This window comes from Bombina bombina, chromosome 4, assembly GCF_027579735.1.
Source record: "Bombina bombina isolate aBomBom1 chromosome 4, aBomBom1.pri, whole genome shotgun sequence".
In the NCBI taxonomy this organism is placed as follows: domain Eukaryota; kingdom Metazoa; phylum Chordata; class Amphibia; order Anura; family Bombinatoridae; genus Bombina; species Bombina bombina.
This window is the reverse complement of record NC_069502.1, coordinates 854,147,763-854,169,992: the sequence shown is the minus strand read 5'-3', so window position 1 is coordinate 854,169,992 and position 22,230 is coordinate 854,147,763. Positions and strand designations below refer to the sequence as shown.

Genomic DNA, 22,230 nt, shown 5'->3' with positions numbered 1-22,230 from the left:
ATACAAACTGTCTTTAGTCCTTACCATACTACCTCTACAAGCTAAGAGGGATATTACAAAGATGTGGAAATTGCAATTATGCGTAATAATACAAATTGGTTTTTTGGTTAGACATATGTATCTCTTATTTTTGTATTACTTTATTATTATTTATTATTTTTTATATGTGTTTTTTGTTTCTATTTAACATACTGCATATTAATTGATTTGCTGTCAAAACAAACTTGTAACTAGAACTACTATGATGTCATAAGTCACACCCACTACAGGTGTTAGCAATTATGTTAATTGGTTTGGTTAGGTATATGTAGCAAGTGTTTGGAAACTATTTTATTAAGCCTGAGGAAACAGTCTGTGACTGAGAAACGCGTCGCTGTATTTTAATCTATATCAGTAAAGTTTTATATCTTTTTAACTCAAACACTTGCTACTGTGTCTCATTTGGATCCAAACATTGTCCATCGGACCTCTGCTGTCTGCCTCCTGTGGAAGCCTTGATACAGTCTGTTGGGTGACTACATTGACCCCATCCTGTCTGAATAGCATCAACTGAGATGCTTCACTTTTTGTGAGTATATACCTTACCACCCATACTACTGCTTCTTGTATAAGACTGTACTAGGCCATATAGGCACCTTTGTGTCCCTTTGTGTTTCACTACAGAATATCTATCTCCACCCAAGAGGTCGGTCTGCTGGGTGACTGTTATAGATCCCAGACTGCTCCCACTGCACTAATTGGAGTGCTTTTACAATTGTGAGTTTGATAGCATACAGTTCTGAAATTGAATTCTGTGGATCAAACAATATTGGGCCATGTGGCGCATCTGTCTTTTTCTCTGTTTAATTAATACTAGTATGGTCAGAGTACTAAGCCTGCACATATAATAAACATTTACTGGAACCTCTTTAAAATAATATCCTGAAGAATAAAGGTTGGTACAAGTAGCCCTCACCCGACAACTGTTCTATACTGAATAAAATAACAACAGTTACAGCACTGACAGCATAAAACCAAGACACAAACAAGAAAATTACAAATTGCACTTTACCTGAACTCTCTTCAACAAAGGACAAATTATTATTAACAGGAACACATAAATGACTGCAACTCTGTAACAGTTTGTTTTTTTCACAGGAATTGGAGAGAATTCTTCTTAAAGGGATAGTTATAATTTGTTAACTATTGCTTTAGATTACATTTAAGCTTCTGATGAGTGGAAAACAAAATCTTTCATTTTGTTGTGATACACCTGCAGCATTGTAAGGCCTTTTTTGCCAACAAATGTTACAGAAATGGGCCAGAGGCAAAGCAAAAGCTTATTGATAAATAGTGAGAGAAATTACCTAACAGTTCTCTCTAGTCTCTGCAACAGTTAACTCAACATTGATTCAATATCAGTCCTCTACAGCCTCTTCAAATCTATAGTCTTTCCAATTTCCAGTGTATTCTGTTGGTCCATTCACAATCACAAACATTAACACTCTGTAATATAACATAGTATTGGACACTAAAGAGATGAGCCTGATAGTAAACATTGATTCTACATTATTCTAAGAGATAATCATTATATATGTTCTCTGCTCTCCCCAGTCTCACTCTCACCAATATCTATATATGCACACACATATACACACACACACACACACACTCTCACAGTCTCTCTCTCACAAACACACATACATATACTCTCACATGCACACTCTCTCTCACACAGATACACACTCTCACAGTCACACACACACACACACACTCTCACACACAGATACACACACTCACACACATGTACATACACACTCATACACATACACATACATACACACGCACATACACACTCTCTCACAGATACACACACTCACACACACATATACACACACTTTCACAGTCACACACACACACTCTCACACACAGATACACTCACACACAGTAAAATACACACACACACACACACAGTGACACTCTCACACAAGAAAACCAAACATTAACAGGCTATCTCATTAAGTCCAATATTGTGTTGTACATAGCATTAGGACTAGTCCATGATCAATTTTCATTGGGTTGTTTTTATGGGTTTTTTTTTCATTTTACCAGTTATTAATAGTTTGGTATTAAATATTATATAACCCTCCAAGAGTAACATCATTCCTTGATAATTGTCCATGTGGTCTGAGATAATAGCATATTGTAAGAAGAGAGTCAGTTTATAACCTGTTCCTGACATTTATGAACAGAACAAGCTATGTTAGTAGATTTCCAAAATGTGGGTATTATTTGTTTAGATAAGATTATCAAAATTTAACAAAACTTATTAAGTATTTAACATTTTAAATTTCAGGTATTAATATTCTGAACAATTGCTGTCTAATACAGACAGCAGCTACATTTTGGCACATGTTTATTGTCCACAATAATATAGGTCTGGCCAGTCACCCCTATTCTTCTGACACCTCTCAACTCAAGCACTTCTATTTTTTTTTTTTTACCCCTTGGATACATAAACAATTAATTTTATAATAGCACCAACTATGCACTTTCAGTCAGCGTTTAATCAAGTTTTGGCCTTTTTTTCTATAATGCATGCATTGCAAATTAATATAATTTCATCATCAGGGACTTACACTACTTCCAGTCCGCCACCTGACCTACCTAACAACTTGTAGAGATGTCACTAGTCATTGATATATGGCTCAGCTCACTGCGCTCACTGCTCAGACAGAGACACTGACCGGCTCAGGCAGGCTGTGACAGAAATCAAATTCAAATATAAAAATAATCCACTCCAGGGCAGGCTTATTGTGTCCTTTCCTCAACCAGTCTACCTCCTCAACACACGTGACTGCAGTGCGTGCCGTGCTCTCACCCCGCGCCTCCCGATACCTCCTTGATGATGTCACGCGAGTGCTGATGGCTGGCTGGGGCTGGGCTCCTGAGGCAGCGGCTGTTTATAGAGCAGCCTCCATTGGGAGCGATATACGGCCAAGAACTAGAGACTTAAGCATAAGCGCCACTGGGTGGCAGTCTCTAGTGGCTCATTAGCTCCAATACATCTATATTGCGCAAAGGGAGGGGAGCTGAACTGCTCATAGCCTCTCCTTCCTTATGCAATATGGATGTATGGAATCCGCACTAGAGACTAGTTAAGCAGTTTAATTGCATGAGTGTGGCGGCAGCAGGGGGGTCCCTTGGGAATACAAAAAAAAAACAACTTAAAAATGTATTAGTTTTTTTATTAAAAGATTATAAAAAAACTGTAATTACACACATAGGACAGGTGAGGCACTGCCTCATCTGCCTCCTATGACTGCAATTCACTGAGGCTGATTTGATTCTTTAAATTCAAATCAGCCAATAGGATGAGAGCTCTCATCCTATTGGCCGTTTTGAACATCCAATAGGATTTCAGAAGCTCTCATCTTACTGATTTAAAGAATCAAATCAGCCAATAGGAATGCAAGGTACGCCATTTTGAAACGTCTACCTTGCATTCAACTTCATGTATGGCGGTGATCATATGAAGAGGATGCTCTGTGAAGGATGTCATCGCCGTTTCAGGATAACTTCACTCCGCGCCGCCAGGATGAAAATAGAAGACGCCCCCGCAATGGATGAAGATGTCGCCGCCTGGATAAAGACTTCTCGCCGCCTGGATGGAGATGGATATCCGGACTTCAGGAACTGTGAGTAGATACTCTGGGGTTAGTGTTAGGTATATTTTTTTATATTTTGGGGTGTTTTTTTTATTTTCAGATTAGGGCTTTGGGCAAAAGTGTAAAAGAGCTGAATGCCCTTTTAAGGACAGTGAAAAAGAGCTGAATGCCCTTTTAAGGGCAATGCCCATACAAATGCCCCTTTAGGGGAAATGGGTAGCTTAGGTTTTTTTTGAGAGTTAGGTTTGTTAGTTTGTTGGGTGGTAGGTTTTACTGTTGGGGGACTTTGTATTTTTTATTATGCCCTACAAAAGGCCCTTTTAAGTTCTACTGGTAGTTTTTTCTAGGTTAGGGGGTGTTTTTATTTTGGGTTTTTAATTTTATAGGGCTATTAGATTAGGTGTAATTGTTTATATTTTGGATAATTTGTTTATTATTTTTGTAATCTTTGTGTTTTTTATTTTTTCTAATTTTAGATTTTTTAATTTTCGTAGTGTTAGGTTTTTTAAATTTGTAATTTAGATTTTTTAATTGGTAGTTTTTTTTATTTTATTAGAATAGTAATGTTAGGTTCATTTATAGTTTAAACTTATTTTTTTTATTTTATTTCACAGGTAAGTTTATTTATTTTAAGATAGTAATATTAGTTATACAATTTTAATTTAAAGTTAGGGGGGTGTTAGGTTTAGGGGATTTAATTTAGTGTTTTGCAATGTGGGGGGTCAGCAGTTTAGGGGTCAATAGGTTTAGTTTAGTAGTTACGATGTGGGGGGCTGACAGTTTAGGGGTAATAGGTTTTTTTAGTGTCGGGGAGCGGCGGTTTAGGGGTTAATATATTTAAATAGTGTTGGCAATGTGGGTGGGCGGTAGATTAGGGGTTAAGAAGTTTAATATAGTGTTTGCGGTGCAGGAGGGTGGCGGTTTAGGGGTTAATAGGTAGTTTATGGGTGTTAGTGTACTTTTAACAGTTTAGTTATGAGTTTTGTGAAACAGTTTTGTTACACAAAATCCATAACTACTGGTCTCAAATGGTGGAATGGATCGTGTCGGTATAAGTTGTAAAAGCAAGATTTTTAGCCTGAATGCACAACCTGTAACATCGGCGCTATGGAAATCCCACACTCAAACGTCATTTTTTTGAGTGTGGAATGGATGTTGCGTAACAGGCTAAAATGCTTGCGGTATAGTTATACCGCCTCGACTCGTAATATGCATTCCCGGCCATTCCACGTGCAATGGCCAATTTTTCAGAGGTATAGCTGTACTGCAAAACTCGTAATCTAGCCGATATGACTGAATTCACAATAAATCGGATTTTTCAGAATACAATTTGATTAACTAGAGGGTGAAAAAGAGAAGAAAAGAAGATGTGTGTGTATCATTTACATAAATCAGAGGGTGAGAGTGAAGAGAATAGAGGGCGTGTGTGTGTAATTTTCACATAACGTAGAGGGTGAGAGAGAAGAAAAGACAAGGTAGGGGTGTGAACCAAATACGTTTTATCATTGCAACCTGGCTGTATTGAGGCTCATCATTTTTATAGGGTGAAATAATATCAGAATCCGCGTTTTTTTAAGTGCGAATCTTATACTACAGAATTAGATCACTCACTTGCAGAGACATCTGATGGCTGAATATTCTGTACAAGTTCTCTTTGTGTTCCTGTGTCTAGATTTTCATCACTGTGACCTGTTAGTTCTAATAGAGAATAAAATTAGTTTATTTTTGCTAATCATGAAACAATGTACATTGTATTCTATTTGATTTTTTAAATGATGATCTGTTGCTCGATAAATCTACATTTTTCTATCAGCCAATGCGCATCACAACCTAAGAATGTGCAATGTATTTCCTGCTAGTCTGTTGCATAAAGTGATGGTAAAGTCTCCCCCTTTATAAAATCAGATGCAGAATGTTAGTGATATTTTAAATGGAGTTTAATTCATCAGTTGTAATTAAGATGCTCTATATTTACTTTTATGTAGATATGAAGTTCAAATATCTCCGCCACCTAGTTCAAAATTTAATTTTTCTGTGCGCTAACAACAACAGTGACATATGGGGAGAGTGCTGATTGGTCAACAATTCAAACCGTTACCTCACAGAAAATTTGACTTTTGAAGTGGGCAGCGGAGCATTTGAATTTCATATCTATATTAAAAAGTAAATTATTGTGAATCTTCATTACAACTGATGACTTAGAGGCCCATTTATCAAGCTCCGTATGGAGCTTGTGGGCCTGTGTTTCTGGCGAGTCTTCAGACTCGCCAGAAACAGCAGTTATGAAGCAGCGGGCCAAAGAGCGCTGCTCCATAACCATAATCGCCACAATGCAACCCGATCGAGTACGATCGGGTTGATTGACAACTCCCTGCTGGCGGCCCATTGGCCGCTAGTCTGCAGGGGGCAGCGTTGCACCAGCAGCTCTTGTGTATTGCTCTCCGCATTCAGCAAGGTCTTCCGCAAGGCCTCAAACTCCATCTAAAATATCACTAACGTTCCAGATCTGTTTTTATAAAGGAAGAGTTTATCATTACTTTAAATAAATTTGTGCATATAAAAATATTCATATATAATTGCATTAATATCCCTGACAAACTTTTTGCCTCTCACACCCTTGTAAAAAATGTTTTGATATTTATTGGGTATAAAACTTGTTTATAATCAGACAGCTCATTAGATTAACACACATGACGGATTGTAGATTTACACTTTTTCAGTTACTTCTGTAGTGTATGTACATTTCCTGAATGAGATATTTATTACTACACAGGGTTACCTGAGCTCTCATATCCTGGGATTTCCATAGTACTTAGTCCTTGGTGAGTCTCCATCATGACGTCCTTGTAAAGCTCCTTGTGTCCCTCTATATACTCCCACTCCTCCATAGAGAAATACACAGCAACATCATCACACTTTATAGGCACCTGAAACACACAACTCATTCAGCGCTGACACAGGGAATGGTTCTGTCACATACTTTTACTGACAGAGCCAGGATAATGTTACTAGGAACATACATAGACACAGACAGAAGTTAGGAAAATACTCAAAAGGCCAGATGGGTAAATAAAGAGTTACTGAGCCCTGGCACTAGTATAATGTCACATTCCCCAGCAGTGCGCACCTCTATAATCAGTCGGTGAACGCTGCTGCAATGAGGGGGTGGGGCTGGATTTTTTCTGTAATGGTGCAATTCTAGAGAAAATTTTCCAACCAAAGACCAGGGGTTGGAATGTGACCTTTAGAGTCAAATACATTCTACCACTAACCAGAATAAAATATTACAGAGTCTAGATTACAAGTCAAGAGAGACTTTGGTCCGTGTTTTAGTATTTCTCAATTGTGTATTAGAATTCACTGGTTAAAATATTTCTGAAAGACTTGTTTGTTGTGGGTAACTTAGGCCTCGTTTCCATTGAGCCATAATTCAGTTTGAGTGCACTCGCAAACCGATAAATATACTGTTGGAAGTAATATCGTTCACCAACTGCTTCCAACGGACCGTTACAACTCAATTTCGGCAACCGGACTCCGGCTGCCGAAAACATTATCGTGTCCCATACAAAGTATAGGAAGCCACTAATTTTTAAATCATACCCGGTTTCCAATGCCCGCGCAAACCGTAAATACACTGCCGATACACTAACAAAAATTACACCCAGTTTGAATAGGTGTAAAACAGGAAAAAGGTGCTCTTTGAGACCTTTTTCCCATTGAAATCTAACCCGGCACTTCAAAACCCCTCTATCCGCCAATCCCCCCCCACATCGCAACTTATAATAAATGTATTAACCACTAAACCGCCATGCCCCCATATCGCAAAGTACCTATTTAAACTATTAACCCCTAATCCGCCATCCCCCCATATCGCAACTTATAATAAATGTATTAAACTCTAAACTGTCATGCCCCACAACGCAATCTATTAACCCCCTAATCCATCATGCCCCCACAACGCAAACTATCTATTAAATCTATAACCCCTAACCGTGGTGCCCCCACAACGCAAATTATCTATTAAACTATTAATCCCTAATCCGCCATTAACCCACATCGCAATTAACCTAATAAATCTATTAACCCCTAAATCGCCAAACCCCACAACGCAAATAACTAATCACTAAGACCCCTAACCTAACACCCCCTAAATTAACCCCATTACATAAATTAAAATAATCCTAAATTACTTAAAAAATAAAATTATGCTTACGTGATAAATTTATTTATTTCTTGACACGGTGAGTGAACGGAATCATCAATTACTGACCAGCTTGAGGATCCCTCGACCTTGAGCCGTACTTCGGGAGATTGGCGTTCCGACGAGACGCCATGAGATCCAATTCTGGTAACCCCCATTTGGTAGATAACCTGGAAAACACTTCCTGATGGAGCTCCCATTCGCCGGGATGGAAAGTCTGTCTGTTCAGAAAAAACGCTTCCAACCGTCTGCTCCTGGACAGCGGATGGCCGATAGACAATAATTGAGAGCCCACTGTACAATCCAGACACCTCCAACCAGGCTAAGACACTCCCAGTGCCTTCCTGGTGGTTGAAGTAAATCATTGAGGGGATATTGTCCAACTGAAACCCAGCTAAAGACAACAGAGGCCAAGCCATCTGAGCATTGTAAATCACTCTTAACTCGAAGATAATAAAGAGGAGAGCAGACACTTCCAATCCAAAATCCCTGCACCTAAAAACAAACTCAAACTGTTTTCCAGCTCAGCAGGAAGGTTCCATGCACACCTCACCCAGGAATGTCTCGAAAAACATGCGTCCTGAGACAGATACTCCCGAAAACTACTACGGGAGAGAATCACTTGTCGATTGATCTAGATCTATCTCTGAGACAGATCCACTGTTGGAAATGGCAAAAAGGATTGAAGTCCAATATCACATTAGACCAATTCCTCCATATTAAATCATCGAAAGATAAATAAAAATCAACTGCAGCCAGATCTAAACTCCCAACCTGCTGGTTGCAAGAATGGTTACGTTATTTACCGACCACAAGAACTCGCAGTTAGCCGGTCAGTAAACTGCCGAGAAAGGAAAAAGAATATATCTTGAAAATATATTTTTTTTTTATAGGAATCTTTTCCTAATCGGAGAAACTATAATGATTCCCTAACTCACCCTTGTGGATGAAACAAGGGGACTCTTACCCAGATTCATTTCCCATCCATGAGAAAGAAAATTAAGATTCCTTTCCCGATATTGAGCCCAAAGCGCACAGACATGCTACACTGTCCAAAAAACAAGAAAGGCTCTAAAACACACCGCAATGGCGTGAATCTCCTAAGAGTACACGATCCCTTAGAAGCTCTTTCTCATAAGATTGAAGCGCACTAGGTACGCTTATTACTGCGCTACTGAGCATAAAGGAAGGAATTAAAAATTAGAGGGGTCATTAACCCCATAGTAGCCTCTAACATGATACATAAGAGCCCAAAAATAAATAAAGGGGATTCTATATTAACCCCTATTCTCCTGTCACCATCCAGTGCCTGCATACTGCCTCCGATATCCTTCTAAGGATATATATGTCCCATATAAGTTGCAGAGAGGGGCTTCAACCTGTTTTTAGTGCCAGTCTCCCAGCCCCACAAGACGAAAAGGCACTTACCTGAATTCTAGCTGTCCGGCAGGAGGACGACTCACAAGGCATGAGAGGATGCCACTTCTCACAGAGACCTGTGGAAAAGGTAATGAACAGAGTAAGTCTTCTGTTGTATTCTGACATAGGGCAGCAATTTGTTAGGAAAACACAGCAAAGCCCACTTTACAAGTTCCTAACTGCTTTAAAGCTACCACAGCCCTGCTAACGTGGAGTACAGCTATACCCAAATTGTGATGGAAGATCAGAGCAATCCTGCCCTGACTTCAAAATAAAAAAAAATCTTGATAGAAGAATCATAATTAGACAACAAATTACTTCACCTCCTCCTTGCACTAGAGGCAAAGAGAATGACTGGGGTTTGTGGGAAAGGAAGTGATATTTAACAGCTTTGCTGTGGTGCTCTTTGCCTCCTCCTGCTGGTCAGGAGTGATATTTCCAACAGTAATTGATGATTCCGTGGACTCATTGTGTCATCAGAAAGAAACTAGGTTTAAATTAAGATAAAATTATAGAAAATAAAAAAAGTCTAACATTACATAAAATAATAAACAAAATTATCAAAAATTAAACTAATCCATATGAAAATTAAAAAGCCCCACCAAATAAAAACACCCCCTAATCTAATACTAAACTACCAATAGCCTTTAAAAGGGCCTTTTATAGGGCATTGCCCTAAGTTAAAAAGCTCTTTTACCTTAAAAAATACTAAGTCACCCCTCTAACAGTAAAACCCCCCACCCCCAAAATAAAAAAAAAAATACAAAAAAAATTGATTTAATATATAGTTTGCATTGTGGGGGCATGGCGGATTAGGAGGTTAATAGATTTCATAGATAGTTTGCGTTGTGGGGGCATGGCGGATTAAGGGGTTAAAAAGCTCTTTTACCTTAAAAAATACTAAGTCACCCCTCTAACAGTAAAACCCCCCACCCCCAAAAAAAAAAAAAATACAAAAAAAATTGATTTAATATATAGTTTGCATTGTGGGGGCATGGCGGATTAGGAGGTTAATAGATTTCATAGATAGTTTGCGTTGTGGGGGCATGGCGGATTAAGGGGTTAATAGATTTAATAGATAGTTTGCGCTGTGGGGGCATGGCAGATTAGGGGGTTAATAGATTTAATAGATATTTTGCATTGTGGGGGGATGGCGGTTTAGGGGTTAATAACTTTGATAGATACTTTGCGGTATGGGGGTTGCCGGATAAGGGGTTAATATATTAGTTATTGCGGTGGGGGGTTGCGGTTGAGAGGTAGATATTGAGCATGCATTAGGTGTTTGATTTGATTTAGCAGCGAACGACGGATAAAATATACGGCGCCGCACTTGTTTGTGGCGCCGTATGTGCAATTGAGTGTAGTGTAAGGTTGGGTTACCATAATAACCTATTAATGTTTTAGAAATCCGGCATCGGGTGGAAGAGTTAACACAATGCTAACTTACACCTACACGAAAAGAGTGACGGCTCGCAAAGCGGAAACCTTTTCAATGGAAACCTGGTACTAAAATGGAGCCATAAATTACTTTTAGCTGTCGGCCGCTTCGGTAGCTTACTGTAATGCTTGTGGGATACTCCTCTATCAGATCGAACTCGGCCAGTAGTCTTGTTATCCCGGCGTTGAGCCGGAATGATAGGGAATATCCCAGAGCAGAGAAAGTTAGTAAGATGAGGAAGGCGGCACTCACCACAGGCAGGACAGTCCCCAGCGGCAACGACAGAGCAGTCCAAGGACAAACCACTAGAATGGTCAGGCAGGCAGGGTTCGGCAACAAAGAGGCAATCCAGAACAAGAGGGTTTAATAAGCAGAGTAGTCAGACAGGCAGGGTTCAGCATCAGTATATCAATCCAGTAATTAAGGGGTATAGCAGGTAGAGTAGTCAGACAGGCAGGGTTCAGCAGCAGTATATCAATCCAGTAGTTAAGGGGTATAGCAGGCAGAGTAGTCAGACAGGCAGGGATCATACACAAAATAGGCAAATTAATACAACGATCTGTCACACCCAGGAGCACACAAAGTAACACCTATACTTGGGCAGTGACAGATCATTGTAGTAGAACTTACATAGGCGCAGGGTTTGCACCACAGACGTCCGACCGGCATCAGGAGCGTGCAGCGATGACATCAGTGTTGCACGCATCCGGACCCGACACAACCCCTGGCAACTAGCAGGGAAGGAGACGCAAGGAGACGCCGCGCCCCTAGCAACGGCTAGTGTGGCGCGACGTGACACTTACGGCTCCATTTTTAACAGCTCAATGGAAGCGAGCCCTTAGTTAGTGCATCACTTACTTATAATGAGATGTGCTAAATAGAGTGCTGGCAAAACTTACCATTATATTACCAGCTGAATATCACGTGCACAATGCATAGAATGATATCGCTTTAATATCGATAAACTGACACAACCTCATAGCATTTAACCTCTAAATTGCCAGGTCCCACTACAATAATTCCCCACAACCACTAAACCCCCTAACAGCCATTTTTCATGTGCTTGTAACTTTTCTTTGCATAAACAAATTTCTTTGAAATATGCCAGCTTTGTGGGCATCCTCAGTGATAAGAAATGCTAAAAACTTTACATAGATATTTGAACATTTCTGGTCTAATATAATATACTGTAATATATTTTTGGATGTTTTTCAGATTACCCTTGCTTATTAAAGTATATACACAAAGATACATATGTTTGGCCCTTAGTATGAAAAGGTTATATACCCCATGTACAGAATGAGCGAGGACATGTCAGGCTGCAATCAACATATTCTAATCATTTCAAACCATGTTAATGTGTATAAATAAACAAATACAGCCAGTGACAGGGACATGCAGCTGTTATTATGGAATATTCCATCACCTCCCCTGTCAGCAGGTACATGATCTGCAGGGTGTGGGTCAGTATCCTCTCTGTTGTCATCTTGTCCCCGGTCATATCACTCACTGTCAGTAAGTTAGTCACACGCTGCAAGAAAGAAACATAAAAACATCACTGACCCATCTCACATCACATGTGTGTATCCTGTTATCACATTCCCTCATCATGGTCACATGGAAAGCATTGCAAAATATCTGCACCTACATTAAATATTGTATGTATGCACAGTATATATCAAGAATTAATGGTTGCATTGCAAAATATCTGCACACACAATAAATATTATATAGATGCACAGTATATATCAATAATTAATTGTTGCATTGAAAATATCTGCACACACAGTAAATATTGTATGTCCTTGGTCCCCTTCTGTTTTCAATCTACACGTCATTACTAGGTTCCTTAATAAAGTCCCATGGGTTTCAATACCATTTGTATGCCGAAGACACCCAAATCTACCTCTCTACACCAGACCTACCTCCTTCCTTACTAACCCGTGTCAATAACTGTCTTTCTCACATCTCATCTTGGATGTCCTCTCACTACCTTAAGCTAAATCTCTCCAAAACTTTACTCCTTATTTTTCCCCCTTCTTCCAATATCTCCACCCCCAAATTTCTATAACTGTTGATAATTCCATCATTACCCCTACCCCGCACGCCCGTTGTCTTGGGGTCACACTTGACTCAGATCTTTCCTTCACTCATTACATTCAGTCCTTGGCTAAAGCCTGCCGCTTCCACCTTAAAAACATAGCTAAAATTAGACATTTCCTTACACAAGATACAACCAAGATTTGAATCCACTCTCTCATCCTTTCCCGCCTCGACTACTGCAACTCCGTCCTCTCTGGTCTACCTAGCTGCCGCATAGCTGCTTTACAATCCATTATGAATGCCTCTGCCAGGCTCATCTTTCTTACTCGTCGCTCTTCATCTGCTGCACCTCTCTGCCACTCCCTTCACTGGCTTCCTCTTGCCTCTAGGATTAAACATAAAATCCTCACTCTGACATATAAAGCTCTCAACTGCACTGCTCCCCCCTACATCTCAGAACTTGTCTCTAGATACTCTCCCTCCCGTCCCCTTCGATCAGCTCAGGATCTCCTCCTCTCTTGTTACTTCCTCACATTCCCGTTTACAGGACTTCTCCAGACTGGCCCCCATCTTGTGGGATTCCCTGCCTTGCTCCATAAGACTCTCCCCTAGTTTTAACAGCTTCAAGCACTCCCTAAAAACTCTACTATTCAGGGATGCATACAACCAGTACTAACCTTTCCTAACTCCATTGCTTTCCCCTTGAACCCCTTAGAATGTAAGCCTATGGGCCCAGCTATTTACAGATCGCTTCATAATAGCTAGACTACAACAGTGAAACTCTCGGCAGGGCCCTCTACCCACTTGACCCCTAAAAAATGTTTACAGCGCTGCCGAATCTGTTGGCGCTCTACAAATACCGGATAATAATAATAATAATAATAATAATAATAATAATAATAATATGTAAGCACAGTATATATCAAGAATTAATTGTTCCATTGCAAAATATCTGCACACACAATAAATATTATATATATATGCACAGTATATATCAGTTATTAAATGTTGCATTGCAAAATATCTGCACACACAGTAAATATTTTATATATGCACAGTATATATTAGGAATTAAAGGGATATGGAACTGTAATATAAAATGTTTAATTATATGTAGCTAAAATAGACTTTGCAATATACTTTCATTATTTATTTTCCCCAAGGCAGAACATACAGTGATCTGAGATGTCATTGCAGAAAATGCAGAATGTCTGCAGAAAGAACAGGAACTGTTAGCACTTTATCTTTTCAGAGCTGCTCCTCATTAGGCTGTTCGTTTTAAACAGAGCTGTTCTCTGGCTGCATTGTATAAGTTTTCCTTAACACAGTGCATCCAGAGCAAAGTGCTGTTTGAAGACAACAGTCAAATATGCAGTAGTGCTGCAAAGCAGCAGTGCATTGATTGTTGTCTGGCTCTGAGATTTTTGCAAGCTTGTTCCCTAGCTTTTCACAGTCTGCAAAGCTGTTTTTCTCTGAATGTAAGAAGTTTGTATGAGCAATGCACCTTTTTAATTACTACATTTCTATGTTAGACTAAGAGAAAAGGAAACCAAATTAATTCAAGAGACATTTTACAATTACTTTTTTTGTCTGCAGCTAATTTGCAATGCAATTTTCAACTACTGCACTAGATTATACAACTTTAAATATTGCTTTATTCTCATGTTAACCAACACATTGCAATTGATCTGGTGCTTTATTGTAACTGACAAATTTACTATTTTATTTTATTTAAAAATGACCTGCAGAAAAATTTTCACTAAAAAATCTCATCGCAGAAAGTGAAAAAAAGTTCTGTCTCTGGGTTTATTTTGTTCCCTTTTCCTCTGATTTTTTTTTGTTTCTATAAATAATGGGTGCCGCCATGTTTGAGCTTAAGTTTCCCCTTATCTGTTTCCCTGCTGAAGATAATTAGGGACAGATATAAACCAGGCAATAAAAGAAGCAATTTAACACAGCTTTCAGTTGCCAGTTGGGTAATATAATGAAGTAGCCGGGTGTCATTATAAAGTAGTGTGGGGGCAGTGTAATATTTTCTAATATTATATCATTTTCTGCATAATTTAACACAAACATTTTTAATGATATATCTGTAATTAGGAATAAAAAAGAGGGCGCCACATAGGGTGATATTGTTGGATCAAAGTTCAACAGGGTAATTATTATCGTCGCTTACCGGAGAACGATGCACCGTATTGTAACCGGTGCTGACAGGCAGGCTAACACTTTCAGTGGTTAGCACACTGGGTGGCCTCCGGCAGGTTATACACAGCTGGTACTCAGCGTTCACTTGATTGATTGATTTTTAATGATAATTTGTGCAATAAAAACTGAACATCATTTTAATTTCCAAAAAAAAAAACCTTTCATGTTTGAAATAGGGCATGTAATTTTAAACAACTTTCCAATTTACTTTTATCACCAATTTTGCTTTGTTCTCTTGGTATTCTTAGTTGAAAGCTAAACTTAGGAAGGCTCATGTGATAATGTCTAAGCCCTTAAAGGCTGCCTCTTATCACATGCTTTTTTATTTGCTTTTCACAACAGAGAGCTAGTTCATGTACGCCATATAGATAACATTTTGATCATGCCCGTGGCTTGTGGCAGACACTGCACTAATTGGCTAATATAAAAGCCAATAGATAATAAATAAAATGTCATGAGATCAGGAGGATGTCAGAAGATGCTTAGATACAAGTTAATCACAGGCAAAACATGTATTATTATAACTGTGTTGGTTATGCAAAACTGGAGAATGGGTAATAAAGGGATTATCTATCTTTTTATACAACAAAAATTCTGGTGTTGACTGTCCCTTTAATATTGGTTATAATTTTAGCAGGGTGGTCAGTAAAATCAGCCGTGTAGTGCACCCTCTAAAAAGGTTGCTAGCTTTATTTACACAAAAAGAGATAAGAAATCTGTATTAAACATGATGGCGTCCATTACTTTATAGAACCTAAAGTAATTTATAGAAATTAAACCTTTAGATATATATTTTCAATATTTAAACTAATATAATTGTAAAGATGCATATACATAGTATTCTAAGGCTAAACGTTGCATTGAATACATCATGATGTCTAGCATTTATTTACTGTTTAACATCCCTTGCAAAATATCTGTGAACACAATAAAAGTTTTACATATGCACAGTATTTATCAGCAATTAATAGCCGCATTGGATATCTCCTTTGTTGTGGGCAATTAAGGGAAAATATAACTAAGCTCCTGCACTGATCAATCAATCACTGCCTAATATGTTGCAAGGTCAGTTTCTGGATCCTGCAAGATACTTTCCAGTATCTTTGCGTGCAGTTGAAAAAAACAAACACAAAAAACCCCCACATACATTATATTGAGATAAATGATAGGATATCCATATAACATGCACAATGAAATTACCAGGATGTGAGTAGACTAACCAGCTAGCAGGTGTACGTACAGGAATGATCTATATATGGCATATTATGTACACATGCTTAGGGCCATTCTATACAATAGCACTTCCTCTTCTGCACAGATTACTACTTGATTATACCATATAAATAACAGTTTATTCTTTGTTAGCCTAAGCCTGACATCACTTTATAAGCTGCCTATTGCTGGCCTGTGTATGGGGATGATGGAACAAATAACACAAACTGTCTCATCGGGTGAATTTCTACAACAGAATATTCCAAGAACAATTCTACACTTTTAAAATTGCAAAAACACCTTAAACATGGGCTTTTCCTTTCCCTCTGAGCATCTATCACTTCTTATTGCTAAGCAACTAATACACATATTCCCTGCAAGAGGTTACCATGGTGTTGTTATGATGTTTTCTCACCTCTCCCGTCAGCAGGTAGAGAATCTCCAGGATGTGATTTAGGATCCGCTCAGGCAGCTTCATCTTCATCTTGTTCATGGTCAGTGATATTGTGTAACACTGAGCCCTGCAGCAGTAGCACATACAGAAATTACACATATAAGAATAATAGCCATACATACACTTATACACACACTGACCTATGCATACACGGATATCCCACATATATCTATACAAACTCACATATACACTTCACATATATGTATGCATTCATATACACACACACACCTCATAATAAAGACTGTTCCCTCTGCCACACACACAGCCCCCTCCACAATACATTATATACAGATATATATATATATATATATATATATATATAATAGAGAGGCTCATTCGTCTTTCTCCCCCCCCCCCAGCACCTTATATACAGGTATATAATATTACAGAGATTGTCCCTCTGTCTCTCACACGCAGCCCCATCCCCAGTACCTTATATACAGGTATATAATATTAAAGCAAGGATTACTCTGCCACTAACACACAACCCCAGTACCTTATATACAGATATATACTATTATGGGTTACTCTGCCTCTAACACACACAATCCTCTGCAGTAGCTTATACAGAGGTATTTACTATTAAGAGACGTTCGTTGTGATGCACACACCCAGTGCTTTATACACAGACACATCAATTAGAACGTTACCTACATGAAACCACCATATAAAGTGCTGAGACAGCAGCAGTTTGTTCCGTATGACAGCAGCGATCAAATGGCACAAACAGCAACAGGAAGCTGCATTAGAGATGCCTGCAGCCCTGCACAGCTACTTCCGGTAAATCTCTTTCCCGTGTGGTCACATCAGACATGTGACTTGTGACATGCCTGGTCCTTCTGCGGGAAGGGAAAAAGCTGCTATTCTATCAGGAAACACAAGGGGGTGGATATATTGACTACTCAGCTACTTGTTTATGTATAGTGAGGTAAGTACACGATTGTGTATAATTGTGTCATGTGTGTAATATGTGTAACTCACTGTTTGATATGATTGTGTAGCTTTTGTAGTTTTATGTGCCTGTGTATAAGGTGCTGGGGAGAGGTGGTGTGAGTGTGAGAAAGATTTGTAGTGTTATATACCTGTGTATAAGGTGCTGGGAAGAGGTGGAGTGAGTGTGAGACAGATCTGTAGTGTTATGTGCCTGTGTATAAGGTGCTGGGGAGAGGTGGTGTGAGTGTGAGACAGATCTGTAGTGTTATATACCTGTGTATAAGGTGCTGGGGAGAGGTGGTGTGAGTGTGAGACAGATCTGTAGTGTTATATACCTGTGTATAAGGTACTGGGGAGAGGTGGTGTGAGTGTGAAACAGATCTGTAGTGTTATATACCTGTGTATAAGGTGCTGGGGAGAGGTGGTGTGAGTGTGAGACAGATCTGTAGTGTTATGTGCCTGTGTATAAGGTGCTGGGGAGAGGTGGTGTGAGTGTGAAACAGATCTGTAGTGTTATATACCTGTGTATAAGGTGCTGGGGAGAGGTGGTGTGAGTGTGAGACAGATCTGTAGTGTTATGTGCCTGTGTATAAGGTGCTGGGGAGAGGTGGTGTGAGTCAGATCTGTAGTGTTATGTGCCTGTGTATAAGGTGCTGGGGAGAGGTGATGTGAGTGTGAGACAGATCTGTAGTGTTATATGCCTGTGTATAAGATGCTGAGGAGAGGTGGTGTGAGGAAGATGATACCTCTCTAGTAGGGTGACCACATATCCCAACTGCCCCCCCCCCCCCGACGTCCCCCCTGGGACTCCCCCCCTGGACGCCCCGCCCCCAATAAAAAAAGTGCTTGTTTTTGAAAATATCACTGGATTTGTTAATACCCACTACATGTATTAATATGCATTGTCTTTTCAATGTATGCAATAATCCCACATCAGGTACTTGAAACAGTGCATGAGGCATAATGCTGTAACAGCAGTGCGTGAAAAAAAAAAAGTTATTACAAAAGATGGGATATCTTTTAAAAATAAATACATGTGCAAACATGTAATTATCCAAACATTTTTGTATTTAAATTTGAAATGCACAGCTTTCATGTCCTTTTAATTAAAACACAATTCATTGTAATCTATCAATATGTTATTGTGCACATATTGATAGATTACAATTAATTGTGTTTTAATTATTGTAGTATAGTGCCTGACGTTCTCCTGTGCCTTTGCTAAACAAGAAAGTATGAAGTTATGCAGTTTAGCAGGAGCGCATGGGAGGTAAGCCTTCTCTTTGGCCAATCTATCATTTTTTGAAAAGCAACACTTCCCACAGAAAATGGTAGGTATTGAGCTAGAATAAATTAACAAAATTGCCTATTCATCCCATTGTAGTCTGATAGTATAGACTAATAATATATGGAGAAAAGAAAACTTAGTAGGGGAATAAAACTCTGCGATCACATTCTCTAATGTGACCGCAGAGTTTTATTCTCCTACTAAGTTTTTTTTCTCCATATATTATTAATAGTAACTTAGACTAGAACATAACATACTGTTACATACCGCACTGCAACTTGGCGATTGTGGAGAATGGCAATAGAAGTCTCTGCACAGCACGCTCTTCTTGTCGGACGGCACTAAAGGGTGTCTATCTGTGCGAGACAAAGGGAACCTCTCTATAATCTTATATATCTGTGTATAAGGTACCGGAGAGGCTATGTGTGTGTGAGACAGAGATAATCTCTGTATATATGTATATAGGGTACTAGGGAGGGAGCTGTGTGTGTTAGGCAGAGGAAACCTCTATGCAATACAATATGTATGTTATAGAAAATGATACAAAATCTAACTTTTTTTTGCATTTGGTATGATATATTTATGTAAACTAAAGTTAGATGGTACTTCTTTGTAGTATTATATGTCTATGTACCAAAGGCTGTATGTGTAACAGATGGTACCTTTATATAGTATTATATTTCTGTCTATAAGGTGGTGTGTGTGTGTGTAAGATGGTACCTCTCTATTGTTTTATATCTCTGTGTATATACGGTGCTGTGTGTGTAACAGATTGTAACTCTCTATATGTTATATGTCTTAGTATAAGGTTCTAGGGAAGGGCTGTGTGTGTGTGAGTAACATGGATCCTTTATCTAATATGTAGAGGGATCCTCTCTAAAATATGATATATCTCTATATAAGATACAGGGACTGGAGATGTATGTGTATGTGAGGCAAATGGAACCTATCTATAATATAATATGTATGTTATGGAAATTGTATTTAATATGATGACTTTTAATATTAGGGTATTTCTGTAAACTAAAATTATGTTGTAAAACTGGTTGGTTTGCTTTTAAAAAAAAAACAAAACAAAAAAACAGTATAACTTGTGCGGGTAACTCACACAAAAAAATCTCAGATATGGGTGTTGCTCACCCATAATTCATAATTTCCCCTATGACAATGAAATGTACTAAAAAACCTCTCTCTCTCTGTGTGTTTAGGCTCCTGTTACTGTGAAGATCACATACAATACAGATCACTGCGTTTGCCAGTAAAGTAGATACATTATAATAATATCTGACAAATTCAGTTGCTGAACAAGACAATGTCTGACAAGACCGAGAACCAAACCTCAGAGCTTCCTGATGCACACGGAGGTAAGCAGGACATCACGTGCATGTCACCTGGTTTTGTCATCAGAATTGGATATTTACAATAACAAACCAGAAACCTCAGTAATCTGATTGTCTTAAAGGGACATAACAATCAGTAGTGTGCTGTCGCTCTACAGACTCTACTACTGAACAGCAGCTTATATTAAAGTGTCAGTAAACCTAAAAAATAATGTTATATAATTCTGCACATAGTGCAGAATTATATAACATTATTTTAGTGCTATCGTTATAAAACCTTTTTTTCCCTTTGAATTTTTTAAAAATATGCCCGTTTTACAGACCCGCTCTCTGTACTCTGCTGAGCAGGTCTGTTTTTTTTTACACAGCGCATCGGGCCAGCTGTATAGTCACAGCCCGGCCCGACCGCGCCATAACATTAAGTGCAGCTCGCTCCTGCTCTGTCTGACAGCAGAGCGGGTCTGTAAAACGGGCATATTTTTAAAAAATTCAAAGGGAAAAAAAGGTTTTATATAACGATAGAACTAAAATAATGTTATATAATTCTGCACTATGTGCAGAATTATATAACATTTTTTAGGTTTACTGTCCCTTTAAGCTGCTTCTTTAGTCTTGTTAATAATGAACTCAGCACCACATGCACACTCTCAGCAGCACGTGCACACTCAGTATCAGTCTCTGTATTTAGAATAAATCACACTGCTGCAGTGTCACAGGTTGGCCGGAAAATTCTCATAAATTATCTGATCACAATAAAAAGTAAAATCACAGGAAACAGAGGCAGATAAACATGTTATTTTATAAAGAATGGTCAAAGGAACATTATGTGCAGTACATAAGCTTTACAATACACTGTCATTATTTATGTTGCCACTTATCATGTCATTTAAAAGGACATTATATATCTCTTGTGTTTGTGTAAAGATTGTGTTTGTTCTACGCTCCCTAAAGAGGTCAAAAAGCAAAATCTGTAACATGCAAATCACCTAAACCAGCTGTCTGATTTGCAGCAATTTGCTGTTTAACCTCTCTAGGGACCGTGGGACAAAGCACAATTTTACACAAAAGCAATAGGTGTTTAGTCTCCTTTTAAAGACATTAAACACATTGAGGAGATTGTAACATAACATGATATAGATGTGTACGTTAGCTAATGCATTGTCCCCTGTACTAAGGGTAGAGCATAGCTCAAGTAACCCAGGTGCCACGGTGCTAGACACTCCTTACACAATGTGCTCTGGATAATGCCCTGCTCTGTTCTTGTACAGAGATTTGCAAAGCTCAGAACCACACATCTACAATTTTGTTGTACTCTCTTTCCTATATATACATATGCTTTAATATGAATGCTGAAGCTAATAAATACTATTTTTTATATTATATTTCATTTTTATCTTCTACACACAATAAGAAATAAAAACATTTCTGGCTACTATTTATTTGGCTGCTATATTTTTAAACTTGTCAGATATATGAAGGTAAAAATTGTAATTGAAAATGACAGACTAGCAGAAGCTAACACAGCTATGCATAATGGGACACTGACTACAAGCAAGTGACATATAACAGATATCAGCTGAGATTGTCGTGTTTATATAAATGTGCAGAAAGTGCTTTGTAATGTAAATTGTTGCTAATTTTGTAAATAGTAACTTGATGTAAGTTTTATATTTAACAAATATTCTCACTGTACAGGCCGTACTGATGTGACATCTACAGATGGCTTAGCGGTTGAACACAGAGGAGAACTGTATGTACATGATCAGGTGAAGACTGAGGAGAATGAAGTAGCTATAAATACGGCTACAGGTGATTACTGCATATTAAGTAACTGAAAAAGTCTATGATTACTTCATTTTGTCTCATGTGTTGTATCTATGATACTTGGGTTACAGGGGAGTGTGCATATGTGTTGTGTCTGATTTACACCTGTTTCATGTGAGTGTGTACATATGTTACATGCGTATATGCATGTGTGTTTCTGATGCATGAGAATTACAGGTAAGTGTACATGTATGTTGTGTGTGTGTGTGAAGTACACAGGTTACAG

At 38.6% G+C, this 22,230-nt stretch overlaps 2 protein-coding genes across 3 annotated transcripts in view; one reads left to right on the top strand and one right to left on the bottom strand.

Moving 5' to 3' along the window:
• LOC128657293 (zinc finger protein OZF-like) overlaps window positions 1-17,375 on the bottom strand; it is a 40,606-nt gene extending 23,231 nt beyond the window's left edge. For both annotated transcript variants that reach the window (XM_053711580.1, XM_053711581.1), the window contains exons 1-5: window positions 17,274-17,375; window positions 16,581-16,686; window positions 12,132-12,236; window positions 6,427-6,574; window positions 5,259-5,345 (exon numbers count right to left, since the gene is read on the bottom strand). In XM_053711580.1, coding sequence (XP_053567555.1) covers window positions 5,259-5,345; window positions 6,427-6,574; window positions 12,132-12,236; window positions 16,581-16,686; window positions 17,274-17,275 — 448 coding nt within the window. In that variant the 5' untranslated portion in view covers window positions 17,276-17,375. The remainder of the gene's footprint in view (window positions 1-5,258; window positions 5,346-6,426; window positions 6,575-12,131; window positions 12,237-16,580; window positions 16,687-17,273) is intronic.
• A 73-nt stretch (window positions 17,376-17,448) lies between these two features.
• Window positions 17,449-22,230, top strand: part of LOC128657291 (gastrula zinc finger protein XlCGF26.1-like) — a 35,354-nt gene continuing 30,572 nt past the window's right edge. Inside the window, exons 1-3 of the mRNA XM_053711577.1 lie at window positions 17,449-17,547; window positions 20,049-20,204; window positions 21,876-21,989. Of these exons, the coding sequence (XP_053567552.1) occupies window positions 20,153-20,204; window positions 21,876-21,989 (166 nt within the window). The 5' untranslated portion in view covers window positions 17,449-17,547; window positions 20,049-20,152. The remainder of the gene's footprint in view (window positions 17,548-20,048; window positions 20,205-21,875; window positions 21,990-22,230) is intronic.